This window comes from Siniperca chuatsi, linkage group LG14, assembly GCF_020085105.1.
Source record: "Siniperca chuatsi isolate FFG_IHB_CAS linkage group LG14, ASM2008510v1, whole genome shotgun sequence".
NCBI classification, from domain to species: domain Eukaryota; kingdom Metazoa; phylum Chordata; class Actinopteri; order Centrarchiformes; family Sinipercidae; genus Siniperca; species Siniperca chuatsi.
This window is the reverse complement of record NC_058055.1, coordinates 3,525,554-3,545,865: the sequence shown is the minus strand read 5'-3', so window position 1 is coordinate 3,545,865 and position 20,312 is coordinate 3,525,554. Positions and strand designations below refer to the sequence as shown.

The following is a 20,312-nucleotide window of genomic DNA, read 5'->3' as shown; positions in this document are numbered from 1 at the left end:
ACTCTGGACTATTAATACCTAAATCCAAGGGCTAATTATGCTTGAGGTACAAAGGAAAGAAACATGGGAAATAGGTTCAGTCCACTGCAAGAACGTGGATAACTTAAAGCCCCTGAAAACGTGGCTTCAAATCTTTAGTATTTCTCTCTAACACTAAATATTATTAACTAAATAAGCAACAATTAAAACACATCTTTAGGTATTATTTATGAAGAGGGTAACACTAAAAAGTCTGTTAATCTGCTTCATCAAGACTGCTTCAACAACACATTTGATTGACAGTAACCAAACAACCCACCAACATTTATCAGGTTCTTATTAAAATGTTGCATCATCACCTTTTTCCAACTGAGCCCTGCCCACTTCCAAACAGTGAGAAATGCACAGAGAAAAACACAAATACGGAAATCTGGTATGTGAAACAAGCAAAAGTGTTTGGTAGAAATTAGTGTGTTCATATAGGATCCCTTCACACATAGAAAGAAGCTGATTAAGAAAAAACCTAATCAAGGACTTAAATAAATATAAATAAAGTAAATAAGAGTGACCACACAGTGGAAGAACATAGAAATGTGTATTTACCATTTACAATCTGACAATTTGTTATATTCTCATCAGTTTTATCATTACATACAACAATATTAGTACAACTGCATGTAAATATAACAATGTCTACAATGTATAGCATAATGTAATGTACATGAAATGCAACAACTATTTAGGATAATAACAGGTCAAGAAATTGTATTTCAGTTGCCCTATGTACCAATCAAGAACATCAAAACCTATTGTGTGGTACTGATACTCTTTCAAGGCAAATAGCTTATCCTACATACACATAATAATATAATCTATTACTGGTGAACTACATAAAAAAGTACTATGTGAGCAGCACTTAAGTGCTTACTGAAGCGTTCAGCCTGTTCAATCCACACCTGACTCCGACCTCCATTCAGCCGTCTCTGTCGTCATAACCAGATGACTGTTATCAGAAATGTACTGGACAAAAATAGTTTTCATGTGGGCTTCATGAGAAGTATACAAGAAGAAAACAACGTTGTTTCTCCTTGAGCTCCTCTTCTGTGGAATCACATCCCAATGTGGGTTCGGGAGGCAGACACCATCTCCACGTTTAAAAGAAGGCTTGTACTTTCCTCTTTGATAAAGCTTATAGTTAGGGCTGGCCTGGGTGAGTCCTGAACCATCCCTTAGTTATGCTGCTATAGGCCTAGACTGCCAGGAAACTTCCCATGATGCACCTCTCTCCTCCTCTCCCTCTCCATCTGTATGCATTTTTATCCCATTACTGCATGTTACTAACTCGACATCTTCTCTCTCCCATAGTTCTGTGCTTTCTTGTTTCTCTCCTCTCTCCTTCTGTCACTTTCAGCAGGTATTTCTGCCTCTGGAGCTGCAGAGTCTGGATCTGTGGTTGTGGGCCACTTGCTGCCCCCGTGTTCCTGCTCGACAAGTTGTTGTTATTGGCTCTGTTACTAATACTGACATTATTTTTCCTATAGCTGTCATTCCTATTATTATTAATTTAATTTATTAATATTAACACTACAATTCCATTTCTACTATTTTAAAAATTCTAGGTGGTATTTACATTGTAGCTCCCCCTCCTCCCTCAAAACCTCTCTCTCTCTCTCTCTCTCTCTCTCTCAAAACCTAACACGGCAGCGGCGGATGGCCGCCCACCATTGAGTCTGGCTCTGTCCAAGGTTTCTGCCTCTTAAAGGAAGTTTTTCCTTGCCACTGTCGCCAAATGCTTGCTCATGGTGGGATTTGTTGGGTCTCTGTAATTAATATTATAAAGAGTCCGGTCTAGACCTGCTCTATAGGAAAAGTGCAATGAGATAACTTCTGTTATGAATTGGTGCTATATAAATAAAATTTAATTGAAATAAATTTAATTTATTTATTGATTCATTAATTTTGAGGGAATAGGCCTGCAGTAACACCAGAAAGCTCATAGCCACTCTGGGAGCCTTGATCAATGATTACAGATACCGTTTCACAAGTTCACAATAACACAACAGGTTTGTGTGATTTAAACAGCTGCCTGTGGAGAAAACACTTCAATAAGCGCACCAGAGGAAAAAAACAATCTATTCTGTGAGACGGCGAGTGACAGATTGCTTCAAAGAACGCTTTCTGCGTGGATTGGCCTTTAGACTTTGGTTGAAGAAGCATTTTCAGAAAAAAGATTGGTCTCTTGATTATCAATATAAGTATAATTGTTTCCAATGCCCCATAAGCATATTAGCATGATTTTGTGCAGCCTGCCTCCCATGCCTGGCCACTGGACTTGCCATCAAACATAGAATAGTTAAACTTCAAAATAAACTTAGACCGATCTAAGAACTCTGTGGCAACATCACAAGGCTTCTGTTGAAGAAAGTAGGACGTACTGTAGCATTTAGGACTTCGTAATATGGTGTTTTGGTATATACGCTTTCTACATTAAACATGACTATCTTGACAAATTATAGCTTTAATAGAGTAGTAGCTCAACAGTATGATGTTGAGCTCAACAGTATGATGTTGAGCTAATATCATTATCTCAATACATTGCTGAGAAGGGACCCCAGTTCAAACCAGAGGCTTATCCACAATTGGAAGTTGCTGGTCTGTTGCAGGAGCGTCAAATCTGACACTGCTGCAGAGCTGCATGTCCAGAAACTTATCTTATTTGGGTGGAAAATGCACTTGATGCTTCTTCGGCACTGTGGAATCGATTTAAACACTCTACCAGTCCCCAGGCTAACTCTGTTCCACGTCTCAGCCAAACACCTCATCCCATCCAAACACCCATTTGCTTTATCAAATACACTTTTCTATTTTGCATGTTTGCTTTCTGCCTCTCCCTTCCTCCTACTTCCTCTCTCTCTCCTGCCTCTCCCTTCACTCTCTCTTCCTTTCTCATTTGTACTCATTTATGTATATATATTCATATGCACACCAACACATCTCTATCTCTCCCTCCCTCTGTCTTCATCATGGGTTGCCGCCTCCTTATTCTCTCCTCCCATAAAACACTCACAGCCCATCAGTCACTCCGAGCTCTAGAAAGATGACGCCTGGTGAATTTGTCACATCTGGCTCTTCTGTGGAGCAGACAGGCAGAGGCAGGACGAGCTCTGAGATTTTAGCCTTGTCGAACTGGTTGACCGGCCACTGGCAGTAGTCAAGGCAACAGACATTTTGCATTCCCTCGCTCTCCTGCCTCCTTTGATGGCTGTACATTAGATTGTGGTGTGTGAACGTGTGTGTGTGAGTGCGTGTGACGAATAGAGACAGGCAACACCAGTTGTGAGAGCGGGGGAGAAGTGAGAGAGGGGGATTACGTCATTGCTGTAAGACCAGGGTCTTTTCTCTTTCAGACTGCAGAGGGCTCTCTCTCTCTCTCTCTCTTTCTGTCTTATTCTTTCCTCTTAATCACATCTTTTCCTTTTGTTCCCTCTTCCTCTCTTTCTCAATCCTTAACTCTTCTCCATTTGATTCATGCCCTTTTTCTCTCTTCTGCCTCATTCTGTTTAAATCTCTCTCACAGTTTCCTTTTCTCTGTCCTCTCTCTGTCTTTCTCCCTGAAATGCCTGCCAGTGAATAACTTCCCTAAAGCATCTTGCAGTGGGAACCAGCGTGTAGTGAGCGATAGCGCTGTCTGAGGGCTATATTTAGAAACTTGGCTGATATTCTTGTCTGTGGTGCTGGTGGCAGCGCTCCTCTGGGCTCTTTGTGGCAGAGCGCTGCCGGGCCAGTGGTTAGGACTTCAGAGGACAGCAGTTGTAGTACAAAGTTGTTCTGGCAACAGTGTGGTCAATTGATCTCTCACTGTGTTTCAGTCCTCTGTCTCAACATGGCATGCAGTCATTCACTCACTCGTTCACTTTCTCACTGTCTCCTCTCCTCTCCTTTGTAATGCCAGATGAATGCCTTTTGCCTGCTTCATTGTGTTCACAGTCAGACCGCTTCATCCGCCTCTGTCTATGGCCAGCTTCTCTCTACCTTACGTCATCCAGTCACATCTCTCTCTCACCTGTCCTCTTTCCCACGCTCGTGCTCAGCCTCGCTCGTCCTTCCTCTATCGCTCCGCTGATAGTGCTCACTCCTCTTCACCCCTCCTCCTCCCCTCACTCACTCACACAATTTCTCCTCCTCATCAACCAATTCCTACTTTAAAGCTCTCCTCCTTGACCTCATTTAGGCACCACGCTGTTCTCTCCCCTCTTCAGAATTCAGGATTTAGGATAGATAAGTTTTAGCTTCCCCCCTCCTTTCCTCCTCTTAGCCCCTTTATATGGAACGTATACAGGACTATATTCAAATGATAATGTAAACTTGAAAATGAAAATGTAATTCCACAATAGCATTATAATTTTACATATGTGTATGTGTTATTTGAGTAAAAACTAAAATGCAATAGTCTAATTTTCATTTTCATTTTCACATTTTTGTATGGGCGTTCTTTGACTATATTAAAATGAAAATGGAAAAGCTGTTTAACATTTCATTTTCAAAGTGGTAACCCGCTGTGCAGTGGACAATATCCAAATGTTAATTCAAATTTGAAAATTAAATAAAATGTAACCGGATTTTCCATTTATGCAAACAATATAAGTCAAAATGAGCACAGCATTTCTGAGGGCTGAGCCTCACAGATTACCGTACAAAAACACACAACTTTTATAACTTTATTCACCGATTTTGGTGAAACTGGATGATGATGATGATGATGATGATGATGATACTTTATTGTCTGATTGAGTCTGAAATGTTTCTTGCATCACATCAGTTCCATTTGCAAAATCACAGAGATAATATTTTATGGAGAAAATATTTTCTGGTTTTCCCTCTGATGTCCTCCGGGTGCTCTGCCTTAGCTCTCGGTGATTTACAGAGTTTCCTGATTGACAGATAGCTTTACTTGTTGCTAAGTAACCGCAAACTGCTGCTTAACTAGTTAATGTTAGCAGTCCTATTAGCTGACTCTGCCCCAACTGGGAGCGCAGAGCACCGGCTGAGTGATGTTGTTTACACCGTTAGCACGGGAGCTTTGGACCGCAGAGAGGAGGAGGTTTTCAGGGCCGACATGGAATACAGTACTGAGTTGAGTTACAGCAGCTTCGACCAGGACTCTGACAACTGAGATGTGCTTTTCTAGCTGGGTTTTACTCATGGCACCCCGGGGCTGACCCCACCGGCACAGGTGGGCACTGACTGATGCCTGACATCTCTGTAGCTTCTCTACCGCTTGCCGGCCCTCCTGAATCCTGAATGTCTTCGGAGTCAGAGTCAGAGTCCTGGTAGCCACTGTAAGTCACCCCTTTACATTATCATTTGAATATAGTCCTGTATACGGTTCCATACCTTTACTCTACCAGATGGACTTTTTTCTTGTGTGTGGAGCTTGACCATACTAAATCGAATTATATAAGACTTAAAATACAGAGAGAAAAATGTGAAAGGATAGCCACTAATGTTGAGCAAATATAGTAATAAAACTCAAACATATCAGAGTTGATCTGATTGAGGTGAGGCAGGTCAGGTATGGTGTGATGTGAATTTTATATACTATAACTAAACAGGACAGTAGTTTAATTTTGTCTAAAAAATAACATTTTTTCAACAGGATATACAGTAACAAACATATTTATGTCAAGGACCCTCATAGAGACACAAACATTTTTGGACACTGTTTTGATTACTTTTACTGTAATACTATGTTGACATAGTGTTAAATAGGAATGGCATAGCTACCGATGCGGCTGTGGCTTAGTGGTAGAGCAGGTTGTCCACCAATTGGAAGGTCGGCGGTTTGATCCCGGCTTTCCCCAGCCCACATGTCGAAGTGTCCGGCAAGGCAGTGAACCCAGATTGCTCCCGAGGGCTGTTCCTTTGAGGTGTGTGTGTGTGTGTGTGAATGAGTTAGTTTCTTTGAACAGTGTGTGTGATATGTAATGTGAAGCACTTTTAGTAGTCGGAAAGGCGCTATACTAGTACAGTCCATTTACCTTGACTTGTTTTTAAATTGTCTTCACTTTACTCGACACAGTTTTTCGTGCGTAATAGTGTGATTTTATTTATCATCACAATGATCCATCCAATAACCATCTACAGTTAAATACCATGGCAGTGCCATATATAAAATGAAAGTAGAATAAAATGCAGTTTAGTTTTTTGCATGTTGTATTTTTTTTCTGAAATTATTTTAAAAGTTTAATTCAATTAAATTTGACTGTTTTTCATGCAAACAATTTGCTGAGAATCTTGGAATGAATCCATCTTGTGGATCAGGAACAGAAACCTGCTGCCTTCAGATGGTTGTAAAGAGAGTCACCAGAATAAAGGAAAGGCCATCAACATAAACTACTAACTGTTGTGGATTATAGAGCTAGTAAGAATCACACCATTCATTTTTAACTCTATCTGGCTGGCATTATTACCATATTCAGAATAAAAGATGAACAACACAGGAAAAAATGCGCTTGTGTGATTTTAAGGAGGTTCATATACTGTATGTGTGGCTTCACCAAATTAAGTGCGTTGATAAGTTTTAATAGCTCCCCCCTGCTGGAGTTATTTTAGGCATCAAGGTTATATATAAAGTTTTAGAGATTGTTTATGCATTTGATGCAGAGTACAGTCAATGTAGCACACATGCATGAGAGCAGGTTGTAGTGAGATTTGATCCTTGTTAAAATCTTGCTTGGTTTACTGTATGTGTCATCATGTACACAATGCTGCTCATTTAATTTCAATTCAGGAATAAAATTGATGTGCATGGGTGTTCAATGTTGAACAATATACACTTTGCAAACACACACAGATGCTGCACTGCGCTGTATGATTTCCCAGTCTTCTCTACACAGCTATTACAATCACTAGGCACCAGGTTTCCCAAACTACAAAGAGATGTTTTGTCACTTGGTTTTCTCTCTCTGTGTTTTTCACCAGATCCTGCTCGTGTGGTAAACATGCCATCTGTCATCTATGTGGCCATTGGTCTGCCCGGCTTCATCCGCTGTCCTGTAGATGCCAACCCCCCTGTAACTCTGGTTAAATGGAAGAAAGATGGCCTCCCTCTCCGGATAGATAAGGTGAGCTGGAGCGGTGCTGCAGGTTTGGTTCCGCTCACTTTACCCCGCCTCAGACTGCGGCATTTCGGTTGAAGCTTCATGTGATTCCATTTTTCAAGTCATGCTTTCGTTTCCAGTGTGTGTCTCTGTCTCTTATTTGAGTGAAAGATTCAGTTACCCTGGGTTATTGGTAGGAACCATTGGTTTATATTGGTTTATAACAATACATTACTCTTCCTTACACACAGTCCATGACTTCTCCATTCACAGTACCCTGGTTGGAGCCAAATGGACGATGGGAGCATCCGTGTGGCAGAGGTGACAGAGGACTCTCTCGGCACCTATACCTGCATGCCTTACAATGCCCTGGGTTCCATGGGATGGTCCCCTCCCGCTCCCCTGGTGCTAAAGGTACGTCCATAGTCACTGTCCATTTAAATTATCCCAAAATAGCAAATCAGCTCTTATGCATTCAGGACATAGTGCAAGTTCATCTTAGCAACTCGTCAGTTTTTACGTACCTGTTTTGGCGGTTTCACCTTGGGCAGGACCCTCCCAAATTCTCAGTGGTTCCTGGAGGGGAGTACAGGCAGGAGGCTGGGAGAGAACTGGTCATCCCCTGTGAGGCAGAGGGAGACCCCTTTCCCAACATCACATGGAGGAAGGTAAGACACCTTCCACCACACTCTACAGGGGGCAAACCCGTCTAGAAAACCACTTCGGTACTGTATTCCCTGTCAAACTGGCCACCGTCGGTCTCTGAAGTTGTGTTCGGTTTGGTCCCGGTCTGGACTGTATAAAGAGAACGGAGCAAAATGGCCGTGCAAAACGGCTAGCAGAGTATATAGCTAGCATCAGCGTCTTACTTCCAGTGAACACAGCCGGACCATCGGACCAGTCTATGACCAGGACGAACACAGCCTCCGACACAAGTAAAGCTATCTGTCCATCAGGAAACTGTACTCTGTCATCAAACTGCCCTCATAACATTACTGACATCTTTATGACAAGTCCACATGGTTCCACTTTACTTGAGGTCAAGAGAATTATTCATGACACAATTATAATGGTCTCATGACAGTTGTTGTAACAACCAAGCACATATGACAGTGTAATGTAATATTAACACATAAAGCTAAATAGTTTTTTTTAAGTTTGATAATTAGGCCTGCTATGGCACGGTTGTGTTTTCTTGGTTAATTTCAAGTTGTCATGACAAAGACATCTCAGACAATGTCAACTTTGCATTAAAAGTGACATAATTGACCAAATGACACTTAATGACAACAGTCATAAACCTTCATAAAGACTCCTTCATGTTCATGACAGGTGTCATGTCATGGTTATGATGGTATCATGTCATCTTATGCCACCTTCATATAAAGTGTAACCCACTACTTCATGTTGTTTTATGTCACATTGTTTTCCATTGAGAAATCTTCAATCTAACCTGTGCCTGTAGTGGGTGCTCAGATTTTAATTACTCAAACTACTGTATGTCATTTTAGTGTTTTTAATCACATTTTAATGATGTCTATAAAATATGCAATCAAAGGAACATATTAGATTCTCTCAATTGTTTGCTTGATTATGCGGCATGTTTAATCTCGCTCACTGACTACTGTGTGATTAGCTATTGTTTTTGTCTTCCACTTATGAAATTCATAATCCATCATTCTGTATACTTTGATAGTTAAGTTAGATATTGAAAGCAAGATTATTGTATCAGTTGTGAGATTTTAGATTGATATTTTTAACAGCTGGTAAACTGTCCCTACTATATGTGTGGCTTGTATGTTGTGAATTTTGAATTACATGTTCCAACCTACTGTGCACCTCTCTCCGTCTCTCTTTCATTGGCTGACTCTGTCTTCGCTTGGCTCGGTGGACTGCAGGTAGGGAAGCCCAGTAAAAGCAAGCACAATGTTCTGCCCCGAGGCAGCTTACAGTTCAAGTCACTCACAAAGGAGGACCACGGGGAGTGGGAGTGTGTCGCCACCAACGTTGCCACGAGCATCACTGCCAGCACGCACGTCCAAGTCATAGGTACCCAACATGTACACACACATATACATATAGAAACCTACATAACTACATACATTACATCAGAATATCTGTTTGCTGCCTGAAATGAAAATGGTTTCTGGCAGATGTTGTCAGCTGTAGCTAGCTAGCTAATTAGTGGTGCTGCTTAGTGGTGGATATTTTTTGTCTTGATTAACCAAGTAAGTCTGTTTGGAACAGATGCTTACCTGTGTAGACAGCATTGGTAATATTGGTGGTTTTACTCTTTCATAAGTTCACAGCCAGCCAGTCACCACAAGGACAACACACTGCAAGCTCTCCAGGAGTAAAATTATTTTGTTCCAGAGTTAGTTATGAAATGCTGAATTTCTAAAATATTTGAATACCTCTGGTAAATGCAGTCATTCGCCTTGTCTGCCCTGTTTATCTATCTTTGTCCTTGCTGACCACTGTACTTCCTCTTTGAATCTGAGCCAGTCAAATCAGGCCAATACAATGACTATATTGAACTGGCTTCTGATTGGTTTGTTGTTGCTTTGGCTCCAGTACGGTGCCTACAATGGATCCGGAAAAGAGCAAAATGCATATTAAGAATTTGGGCTGGAAAAATTATTCTTAGCACTTTTACTACATTATTTACGTTTGGCTGGTAACACCTACAAAAAACCTAATTTTAGATGCTTTTATTCAAGATTACATAATTCATGCAACCAAAAATGTTTTCTTTCTTATTTTCTTTACAGTTAGATGTTGCATTGGTTTGCTGGCTGCTTAAAAACACATTACTGCGTCCAGCTCACAGTAAATGTATTTGACAAGTAAAATGAATGTACTGTATCACAGCAAGGCTACTCAGTGACTACTGTGCCCTTTTAACAACACCTTCTCACTGCTTTCCCTCCCTGCAGGCACAAGCCCCCACGCCCCCACCAGCGTCCATGCGGTGGCGTCTTCCACCTTAGCCAATGTGTCCTGGGAGGCAGGCTATGATGGAGGCTTCCAGCAGACATTCTCAGTCTGGTATGGCCATGTGTGAGTCATCCCAGCATGCTTTGCTTCCTGCTTTTTCTCCTTCCAATACTTCCTCTGTTATTTCTGAAAATGTCTTTTCCAGGGTTGTGTTCAGGACAGTTGTGAAAACGTAGAGATGGAAATACATGGACATCCAGTGTGAGTGAGTTTTCATCTCTAATCTTGGAATTTCTGGAGGAACAGATAAAAACAGTTGCAACCAAACTGAACATGACCCAAAGTTCTCTGTCCTGCTGCTGCTGCTGCTGCTGCTGCTGCTTTGTCGCTGCTTGACAGGGAAAGAGGCCTGGGTTGAAATGTTTCATTTATTTAATTACTTGAGATTTTAGCCATGACCAGCGCAGTATAATCTTAATCATACTGAAGTGATTTTTCATTGTTAACATACCCAAATGTAAAATGTTAAAATGTATTGAAAAACGTAGGCGTTTCTCTGGTTGTCATCTTGCTGCTAATCCTGGGTTGGGATGCAAGGGGTTAATATATATCAAAGTGTCTAAATAAAGACAGTATTTCATCTTCTTGAAGGAGTATGAAGTACTGTTTTAACCCAGGTCTACAAGGGAGCCGTCTGCAGTTTGGCTGATGGGTGTTTGAGCAAAATGTCAAAAAAAAGAAAAAAGGTGTGGTGGATTTAGGCGAAGCTTCTTAGGACATATGATCAAGAACAGAACAGTGAAAACATATCTAACGTTGTTATAATCCTTAAAAAAGTTTTTAGAATGCTGTCATTTTATTTATTTAAGTGCTCAATTAAATTTTAAATAAAATGTTACACTAAAAGATTTTTGACTCAGTTTAAGATGTAGCACCTAACCCATTAATTCAGGCGTGAAGCAGGAAATGTTTAAAACATGTAATTGTGATGATGGTAACTGCTGCCAACAATATGTGTTGCAGACTGTGTAAAATGCATTTGTTCAGCTTGTTCTTAAATTCAGGAGTTGGATGCTTTCTTTCTAGCAGAAAGAGTGTCTTTGTCGTTATCTGTGTATTTCACCATTACTTAATAAAACTGTGCAGTTTTTGCAGGCTTGTCACTATAATGTGATAATAGCATTGCTCAAGTGGACCCTGCTAGAGAAATACAGTATTGAATACAGTTGATTTTCACCACTAACAATTTAGTCTCTTCCTTAAGCTTCTTAACATGCAGTACACTTGCTCATGAACACCTGTACATCGTTTAAAAAAAAAAGAAAACGAGCTATAACATTCTGCTGCACTGTTAATATACAAAGTAAACACTGTATGAAGTCTTTGTTAGGTGAGATAGTGCAGTGTTACTGCAGCACAGTAGGTTAGGTCACTCCACACACAGTTTTGAATAATAATTTTTACACATCACTAAATCATTTGACATCAGTTTTGACCCAGTATAAGCCAGTACTATAATCACTGGAAACAAGTCAACATGAAACTAACCTGCTGGGCTCTGTGTTGCATTTCATGTTGTCTTTATAGCACAAAAGGAGACTCTTTACAACATTAAACTACTTTTCTTCATCACAAACAGAGTTAATTGCACCATCCTATATGCAACTGAGGATTTATGGAAAATGTTATCTTAACTTTGTAAATCACCAACAATATTTCTAGTGCGTTGAAGACTTCTTTCATAATTACTTTGATAGTTATTGGGATCTGCTGAACCAATCCACAGGATCAGGATCAACTATAATATGCCCAACACTTTGTATTGTAACCCCGGCCTATTCAATTGGCGGGCCACGGGCCCCATCCAGCCTCCTCATCTCTGTTGAGAGTTCCACATGCACAGTGCCGATCGTGCAGGATGTTTACGGATGTAGCGACACCGCCAATCATCTTTCACAAGTCAATGTTTTCTCATATGAGTTCCGACCACGCTTAGTAACTTTTCAAACTATCTGACTATCGACAGTCACAAGTAGGGAAGTGCTCTACTGAAAATAAGTCTCTGTCAACCCTGAAATGTAAAACTGACAATGAAAACCGTCAGTTTAACGCTGCCAGGACTGGCAAGTATTTGTTTATTTTACTGGCATCTCCAAACTCCTGCTATTTTTTACTACATTCATTTCATTTGTTTAAAATGTCATTACCAAAAACTAAAAAAAGGTTTTAAATAGCCCTGCTTTATTACAACAGTGAGAGAACTGCAGCGCAGCACAAATATAAAAAAGCAGACAGCAGCTTTAATTAATGATATTCGTATTGACAGCAAACATCAGTGAGTGATGCGAGCAGAGCAGCTTTGGGTTGCATCCATCTCAATGACATTTCTCAGGTGGTCCATGTCTTAAGTCCTGCTGTTGGTTAAAACATGCATTTAAACTTCAGTATTTTGGTCATGCTGGGGATGAAGAATAGCTTTTCAAATCCTGTCTAAACCATCCTGCCAAAACAGATGCACACTGACACTCTTGGATATTATTGTATAAAATACTACAAGGTACTATTCCAAATGTCTAACAGGACTTATAAAGGTAAGCTGTGACACATGCTACAATTTCATAATACAAAGTCATTCAGCTGTCACGCACATCTAAATTGGATTAGTATTACTAATTTTAATGGAAGCCTACTTTAGGCTAATTGTGCACTGTGCAGCAGATACTCAATATTAAGGAACTCGGTTTCGGAATAGGGTCAAAAAAATCTTCCCCAGTAATGTATTGATACTGTACTGTGTGCAGTTCACATTACTATAGCTTTGTCGGTGAACACAGATAATCTCAGTAGGTGATGAGATGCGTGTTACATTCCCTGCAATATAAAAACTATTTAAACATAAAGGAACTGCTTTAGTATTACTCTAGACATTTACAGTAGGAGTGTTACATAGCTGCTGCATGTGTACAGTTTTCTGCTTTATTTGGTGATCAGGTTCAGGCAACGCTGAATATATGGCATGGGTAAACTACTGCAAACTGCAAAGCTGAGCGCAGCATGGGCTTATTACCATCAAGTGAAAGTCGCGTTGTGAATGAAGTGAACGGTCAAAAATTCATGGACGAAATCTTGAATTTTACAGATATGATGGAACTAGAACTGTTGCAGAAATTATGTTACATTATGTTACATTGTAATGTGCTAAGCTGTGTGATGACAATGATGCTGAGAAAACACTTAACTCTAAATTGTATCTTGTACAGACTTTTTTTATATCATCAACATGAAGTTGACTTTTACCTCAATCTAAAAGACAAAAGGGAAGGCGCTCCCATGATCTTTTTTCAAATTTTTCCTGTCTGTCCACTCATCTCTCATCCTGACTCCTGTGCAGGCTAAAGAGAGAGCATTTAGGTCCACATGATTGGCTTTCCATACCCGTGCCTGGAGGCCATGACTGGATGGTGGTGCCCGGCTTGGAGCCAGAGACAACATACCAGTTCAGCGTCCTGGCCCAAAACAAGCTTGGCACAGGCCCCTTCAGCGAGGTTGTCACTGTGAACACACTAGGTGAGTATACTCACTACTGCTCAACTGGGACAAAGGGATCCAATAATAAAATGGCTTTGGCAGGCATGCAACTACAATGACCAGAAAGTCTCTTATTTGAAACAAAAAATCATTCAGAATCATTTCTATTTCTGCATCTTTTTTTTTTACATTTTAAGTGTTTTTGTGCAAAACTACATTTTCCTGGATCACTACATTCAGTTTTAGGAGGGTCGTAAACCTCGATTCTCATTTGCTTTCTAACATTTCCATATGAATAATGCCTCTAAAGAAGGAAGAACAAGAATTAATGTTAATTAACTACAGCTGAGTGCATTTATCAGCAACACATGTCATTATCAGAGGTGAAATCAACAGTCACCAGCTCAAACTCTCATTAAGACACTGTTCTGACAATGCCCTGTTATATTGTATCATAGATAGGCGTACTGAAATACAGCATATATCACGACATTTCAGTTAGGTTCTGTGCACTTTTCTTAAAGTGTGTGTGTGTGTGTGTGTGTGTGTGTGTGTGGGGATTCACTGGTGTCGTGCTGGTGGAACCGCTCACTGAATATATAACTGAGTCACTCACACACATTCTCAACCCTAATGTGCTCTTTCAGTATTTCCTATAAGTACCCCTGAACCATTGGTGCTGCTTACCCCACCACGGTGCCTCACAGCCAATCGCACGCAGCAGGGAGTCCTGCTCACCTGGATCCCGCCTGCCAATCACACAGCACCTATCCAGCATTATGTCATGGAGTTTCGCCTGGGGGAACGATGGGAGATCCTGGACGACAGCATTCCTGCTGGGGAGACGGAGTTGCTTGGCAGAGACCTCATCCAGGTAAAAGACAGGACACGGACTGTGGACTTTACACACAGTATTATACTAGTGTGTGAGTGGTAGTGTACTACTACTACATCTGAGATGTCTGGGATGTAGTGGAGGGTTAAACACACTTTTCAATTTGCAGAGTAGAAGTTATACACCACTGAAGATGTAGACAGAAGACTACATTTTAGAACCTCTGCTATGTCTATAGCCAGGTTGCCATCCAAATGTAGCGCAAATTTTAACCAAATCCCGAAAATGCAAATGAATGTGCGTTTCCATCCACTACGGTTATGCAAATATTAGGAGATGGTTTGGTCGAGATTAACAGCTGGTGGCAATAATTCTGCAGGTGGTGCCAATAAAAAAAAACACTGCAGAAGAAGAGAGCACAACGGGATGATGTAATTAAATGGGGACAGTCAAACCTCAAACGGTGAAAAACTATGTGGAAAACAGGATGGTAATATCGCATTTCTGTTTATTTCATGTATTGATTTGAGGAAGGTCTGAAATCACACTCCTGATGTCATAATGATGTCATCAGGGTTATCTTGGATTGGACTTGACACTTGAAATATTTAAGTGTAAAAAATTGATTGCTGTGTTTACTTTTGTTTGGACTTCTTTTGAAATTTATATGTTTATTTGGAAAGCTTAAACCTGCAATAACTGATATTTTTGGCCACTTGGGGGCAGCGGAAACAAATTGTGAACACACTTTGACATGTCATCACCTTTTAAGTTGATAAGGTGAACCAACAGTTTCTTATGTTAGTTACGTAGCAACTTTATCAATCATTTGGAGGTGTCTATCTGCCGTTGTCTGCTGTTTGGTGCTGATCGGGTAGTTTGCAGTGGGCCTGCTGCGGCTGAAATGAATGCTGTAAGAGCGGTGAGAGTGAACCAAAACAGTAATGTTGCTAAACAATGAGCTGAAACTCATTAACTTTCATATAATACCTCAGCTCTCAAGTAAATTAACACATTAAAATCATAAATTTAATTTCAATTTATTTATATAGCGCCAATTCATAACAGAAGTTGTCTCATTGCACTTTTCCTATAGAGCAGGTCTAGACCGTACTCTTTATAATATTAATTACAGAGACCCAACAAATCCCACCATGAGCAAGCATTTGGCGACAGTGGCAAGAAAAAAACTTCCTTTAATAGGCAGAAACCTTGGACAGAACCAGACTCAATGGTGGGCGCAGCTGCCATGTTTTGAGAGAGTAAGAGAGTGCGAGGTTTGGAGAGAGAGAGAGAGAAGTATGAAGAGAGAGAGAGAGGATAGAGAGAGTTTATAAGAGAGAGACAGAGAGAGAGAGAGAGAGAGAGAGAGGTTGGGGGGGGCTGGAGAGGGAGGCACAATGCAAATACCACCTAGAATTTTTTAAATAGTAATAATGTAGCTGAAGTGGTAACATTAATATTAATAAATTAATGATAATGCAAAGACCACGTAGAATTTTCTTTTTTTTTAAATAGTAGAATGGTAATTGTAGTGTTGATTTTAATAAATTAGTAATAATAGGAATAACAGCTATAGGAAAAATAATGTCAGCGTCAGTAAAAGAGCCAATAACAACAACTGTAGTAGCAGTTGTCGAGCAGAACCACAACCACAGATCCAGACTCTGCAGCTCCGGAGGCAGAAATACCTGTTGAAAGCGACAGAAGAAGAGAGGAGATAAACAAGAAAGCACAAAACTATGGGAGAGAGAAGATGTCGAGTTAGTAACATGTAGTAATGGGATAAAAATGCATACAGATGGAGAGGGAGAGGAGGAGAGAGGAAAGAGGCGCATCATGGGAGCAGTCTAGGCCTATAGCACTAAGGGATGGTTCAGGACTCACCCAGGCCAGCACTAACTATAAGCTTTGTCAAACTGGAAAGTCTTAAGCCTACTCTTAAACGTGGAGATGGTGTCTGCCTCCCGAACCCAAACTGGGATCTGATTCCACAGGAGAAGATCTTGATAACTGAAGGCTCTGGCTCCCATTCTACTTTTGGAGACTCTAGGAACCACAAGTAACCCTGCATTCTGGGATTGCAGTGTTCTAGTCGGATAATAAGGTATTATGAGATCTTTAAGATACAATGGCTCCAGACCATTAAGAGCTTTGTAGGTGAGGAGAAGGATTTTAAATTCTATTCTGGATTTTACAGGGAGCCACTGCAGAGAAGCTAATATTGGAGAAATAGGATCTCTTTTCCTAGTTCTTGTCAGTACACATGCGGCAGCATTCTGGATCAACTGGAGAGTCTTAAGGGACTTATTCGGGCAGCCTGATAATAAGGAATTGCAATAGTCCAACCTAGAAGTAACAAATGCATGCACTAGTTTTTCTGCATCATTTTGAGACAGGATGTACCTGATTTTTGCATAGGTGAAAAAAGGCAGTCCTTGAAGTTTGTTTCATGTGGGAGTTAAAGAATAAATGATCAAAGGTAACTCTGGTGCTGGAGGCCAGGGCAATGCCATCTAGAGTAACTATATAATCATAATAATAATAATAATAATAATGATAATAATATAATAATAATAAAACTTTATTTATAGAGCACTTATCAAAACAAAGTACAAAGTGCTTCACAACAAGAGAAATAAAATACCACAAGAAATAAAACACATAACATACACAAAAGCAATAAAATAAACAATAAAATAAACAGCCAGTTCAGGTAAAATCAGGATATGCTTTCAGATAAAAATGTGTTTTGAGAAGAGACTTAAATAAAGACACTGACTCAGACAACCTAATTTCTTCAGGCAAGTTGTTCCAGAGCTTCGGGGCCCTGATAGCAAAAGCTCTGTCCCCCCTTAGTTTTCATCCTGGACTCAGGAACAGACAGGAGACCCCTGCCCAAAGATCTCAAACTATGTGAAGGTTCACAAGGGATTACAAGGTCTAAAATATAGTCTGGAGCCAGGCCATGAAGAGCCTTAAAAGTAATTAATAAGATCTTAAAATCAATCCTAAAACAAACAGGGAGCCAATGTAAAGAGGCTAAAACAGGTGTGATGTGATCAAACCTCTTGGTCCTGGTTAACAGCCTAGCAGCTGAGTTCTGTACAGTCTGCAGTCGTGTCTTTTTTTGATTAAGACAAGCGAACAGGCTGTTACAATAATCAAGGCGTGAGGAGATAAAAGCATGTACAACAGTTTCTGCATCACTAAGATTCAAAATAGATTGGATTTTTGCAATGTTTCTGAGGTGATAAAAACATGATTGGACAAGCTTAGTGATATGTTGCTCAAAACATAAATTGTCATCAAACAGAACACCAGGCTTGATATGTTGTGACAGGTTACCAGTGGATGGCAGTATTTGTTTAGTGATGTGTTGGGGCCCAATAACAAGGATTTCAGTTTTATTTGAGTTGAGCTGCAGAAAATTTATCGACATCCAGTTTTTTATGTCAGACAGGCAGTCCTGCATACTAAGGTCAGTGGGCTTGACAGGGAGGTACAACTGTGTATCATCCGCATAACAATGAAAAGAAATACCATGAATGCGGATGACATCACCCAAAGGAAACATGTATAAGGATATGCCCACCCAGTGCCTCAGTCTATCTAAAAGAATGCCATGATCAATTGTGTCAAAGGCAGCACTTAAGTCCAGCAGCACAAGAATTGAACACTCATTAAAAGGTCATTAGTGACTTTGAGAAGGGCTGTCTCAGTGTTGTGGTGTTGATGAAAGCCAGATTGGAACTTTTCAAAGGTATTATTGTTTTCCACAGCAGCAAGAAGCTGCTTGGATACAAGTTTTTCGAGAATCTTCTAAATAAAAGGCAATTTGGAGATTGGGCGATAGTTATCCAGGAGGGTGGGATCAAGCCCAGGTTTTTTTAGGACTGGCTGGACACAAGCAGTTTTAAAGTAAACAGGGACGCAGCCAGTAGACAGCAAGCTGTTAAAAATTATTTGTAAAAGGGGCGCAATACAATCCATAACTTCCAATAAAAACCTAGTTGGGATTTTGTCCGGAGGGCTGGGGGACACTCTCATAAGCGACACAGTTCAGGCAGCGTAACAGCAGAAAAATTGCTCAAAGAATCCCTGAGCGGGTGATCCACATCTAAAAAGGCTGGATTGGGGGTGATATCAGATCTTATTAACTCCACCTTTCCAGCAAAGTGCAAAAGAAACTTTTCACAATCAGCATCACAATCAGTAGGGGCACAAGGAGAGGCAGGGTTAACTAACTGATCCACAGTCTTAAATAGGAATCTGGGGTTGTGCTGATGGGCAGAAATAAGTGCAGAGAAATTACATGTTCTTGCATCCTTCACCATCCTATTATAAAGGCGTAATAACTCTTTCATGGCCACAAAGTGGACCTGGAGACTTGATTTCTTCCATCTGCATTCTGCTTTTCTGCATTTCTTTCAGCTTCGAATACTGTTATTTAACCATGGCTGTTTTCTAGTCTTTCAGTTTGGTCTATTTTTCAGAGGAGCTATGAGATCTAAGGTTGAAGAACACATGTAGTTAAAATAATCAACCAAATCGTTGGTGTTGGAGGGATTGGGAAACACACTGCCAGGAGAATTGAACAGTGTACAGAATTTTGAGGCACTATGCTCATTAAGGACGCATGTGTACAGCCAACATTTGTAATTTCCACCGGTGCTGTCTCTGTGCTATGATGCACTCTAAACCCTGACTGAAAATCCTCAAATAAACCATTGTTATAAACCTGGCATAGTAAATGCTTTGTCAGTTTTCAATGTATAAAACTACATAATGACTGACACTACTGACCTCTGGTGTCAGATGCCATCAGACTGCACAAGAATTAACAAATTCTGAAAGAATCGCCCTGTTTAATGAACTTGAACAGAGCTCAATTCTGAGGCTATGTTCAGACTGCAGACAAAGTTGATTTATTTTTAGTTTATTATTTATCGTGCTGTTAAGGCTCTAAATTACAAGTACCCAGATCAGATTCTGCATATGTATAATAATGTGCTGCCATATCCACCTTGGTTGTCATAGTTACAATGCAGGTGTGCACATGCTGACTCACTTTCTGACCATCTCTGTGGAATTTACTGCATGGCATTTCTTGCTTTTACTCTTTCTTGTATGTTGTATGTGACTTGCAGAACAAACACATGCTTTTATTTCTGCAGGTCTGCAGGTGGGTCGTACTGAGCACAGAGAGAATAGTAACTGAAACATGACATTCAATACAATGTAATATACTGTAGCAATATAAATTATGTATACAATATGCTTTTTTTAGAGGACAGTGAATTTCCTAGACCCATTTTCTCTACAGCAAAGGAAAAATCAATGTATATTTACTGATTTATGAGTTCTGACACAACGCTTCTAACACATCTTGCTCATGTCAGCTAATTCTTCTGCCATGACATGTTTGAGATTCTTTCTTTAATCTAACTACCACTTTCAGCTCCATGCAGATGCTTTTATCTTTCCTTTTATTGCACAGCAAACACCCACACACACACATCTCTCCAGCTCTCTCACCACACACACGATGGATCTAGCTTGTATAACTTTTTTGCTGCAAATTTCTTACTGCATAGACTGAGGTAATTTGACCAGGAGGGATGCTCTGTTTGGTTGCCTGCATGTAATATTTGTGTGTAAGTGGTGGCAGGATGTTTGGTATGACACACTTCAAATCAACAATCTTTTCTGACATTGTAGGAAACAATTGTGCTGTCAACTCAGTCCACAGCACATTTATCAGAAGGTTTCTGAGTGTTACGGCAACAGTACAGCAAAGTAGGTATTGCACCGTGCTGAAGTGTCCTTAAGCAAAACACGTGCACAGCCAGCACCAAGAAAAAGAGGTTCTAAAAGGCTTAATTTGGCTTAGTGATTTATCCATCTTGAGCCACATTAATCATCAATTATGA

General features: G+C 40.3%; 1 protein-coding gene across 7 annotated transcripts in view; it reads left to right on the top strand.

Annotated features, from left to right (window-relative positions):
- Positions 1–20,312, top strand: part of LOC122888087 (protein turtle homolog B-like) — a 145,225-nt gene that overhangs the window by 88,570 nt on the left and 36,343 nt on the right. For 5 of the 7 annotated variants that reach the window (XM_044222050.1, XM_044222052.1, XM_044222051.1 and 2 more), the window contains exons 8-14: positions 6,961–7,103; positions 7,353–7,493; positions 7,631–7,747; positions 8,978–9,128; positions 10,016–10,139; positions 13,408–13,583; positions 14,192–14,418. In XM_044222050.1, coding sequence (XP_044077985.1) covers positions 6,961–7,103; positions 7,353–7,493; positions 7,631–7,747; positions 8,978–9,128; positions 10,016–10,139; positions 13,408–13,583; positions 14,192–14,418 — 1,079 coding nt within the window. The remainder of the gene's footprint in view (positions 1–6,960; positions 7,104–7,352; positions 7,494–7,630; positions 7,748–8,977; positions 9,129–10,015; positions 10,140–13,407; positions 13,584–14,191; positions 14,419–20,312) is intronic. The other 2 variants (XM_044222053.1, XM_044222048.1) reach the window with 1 other exon arrangement.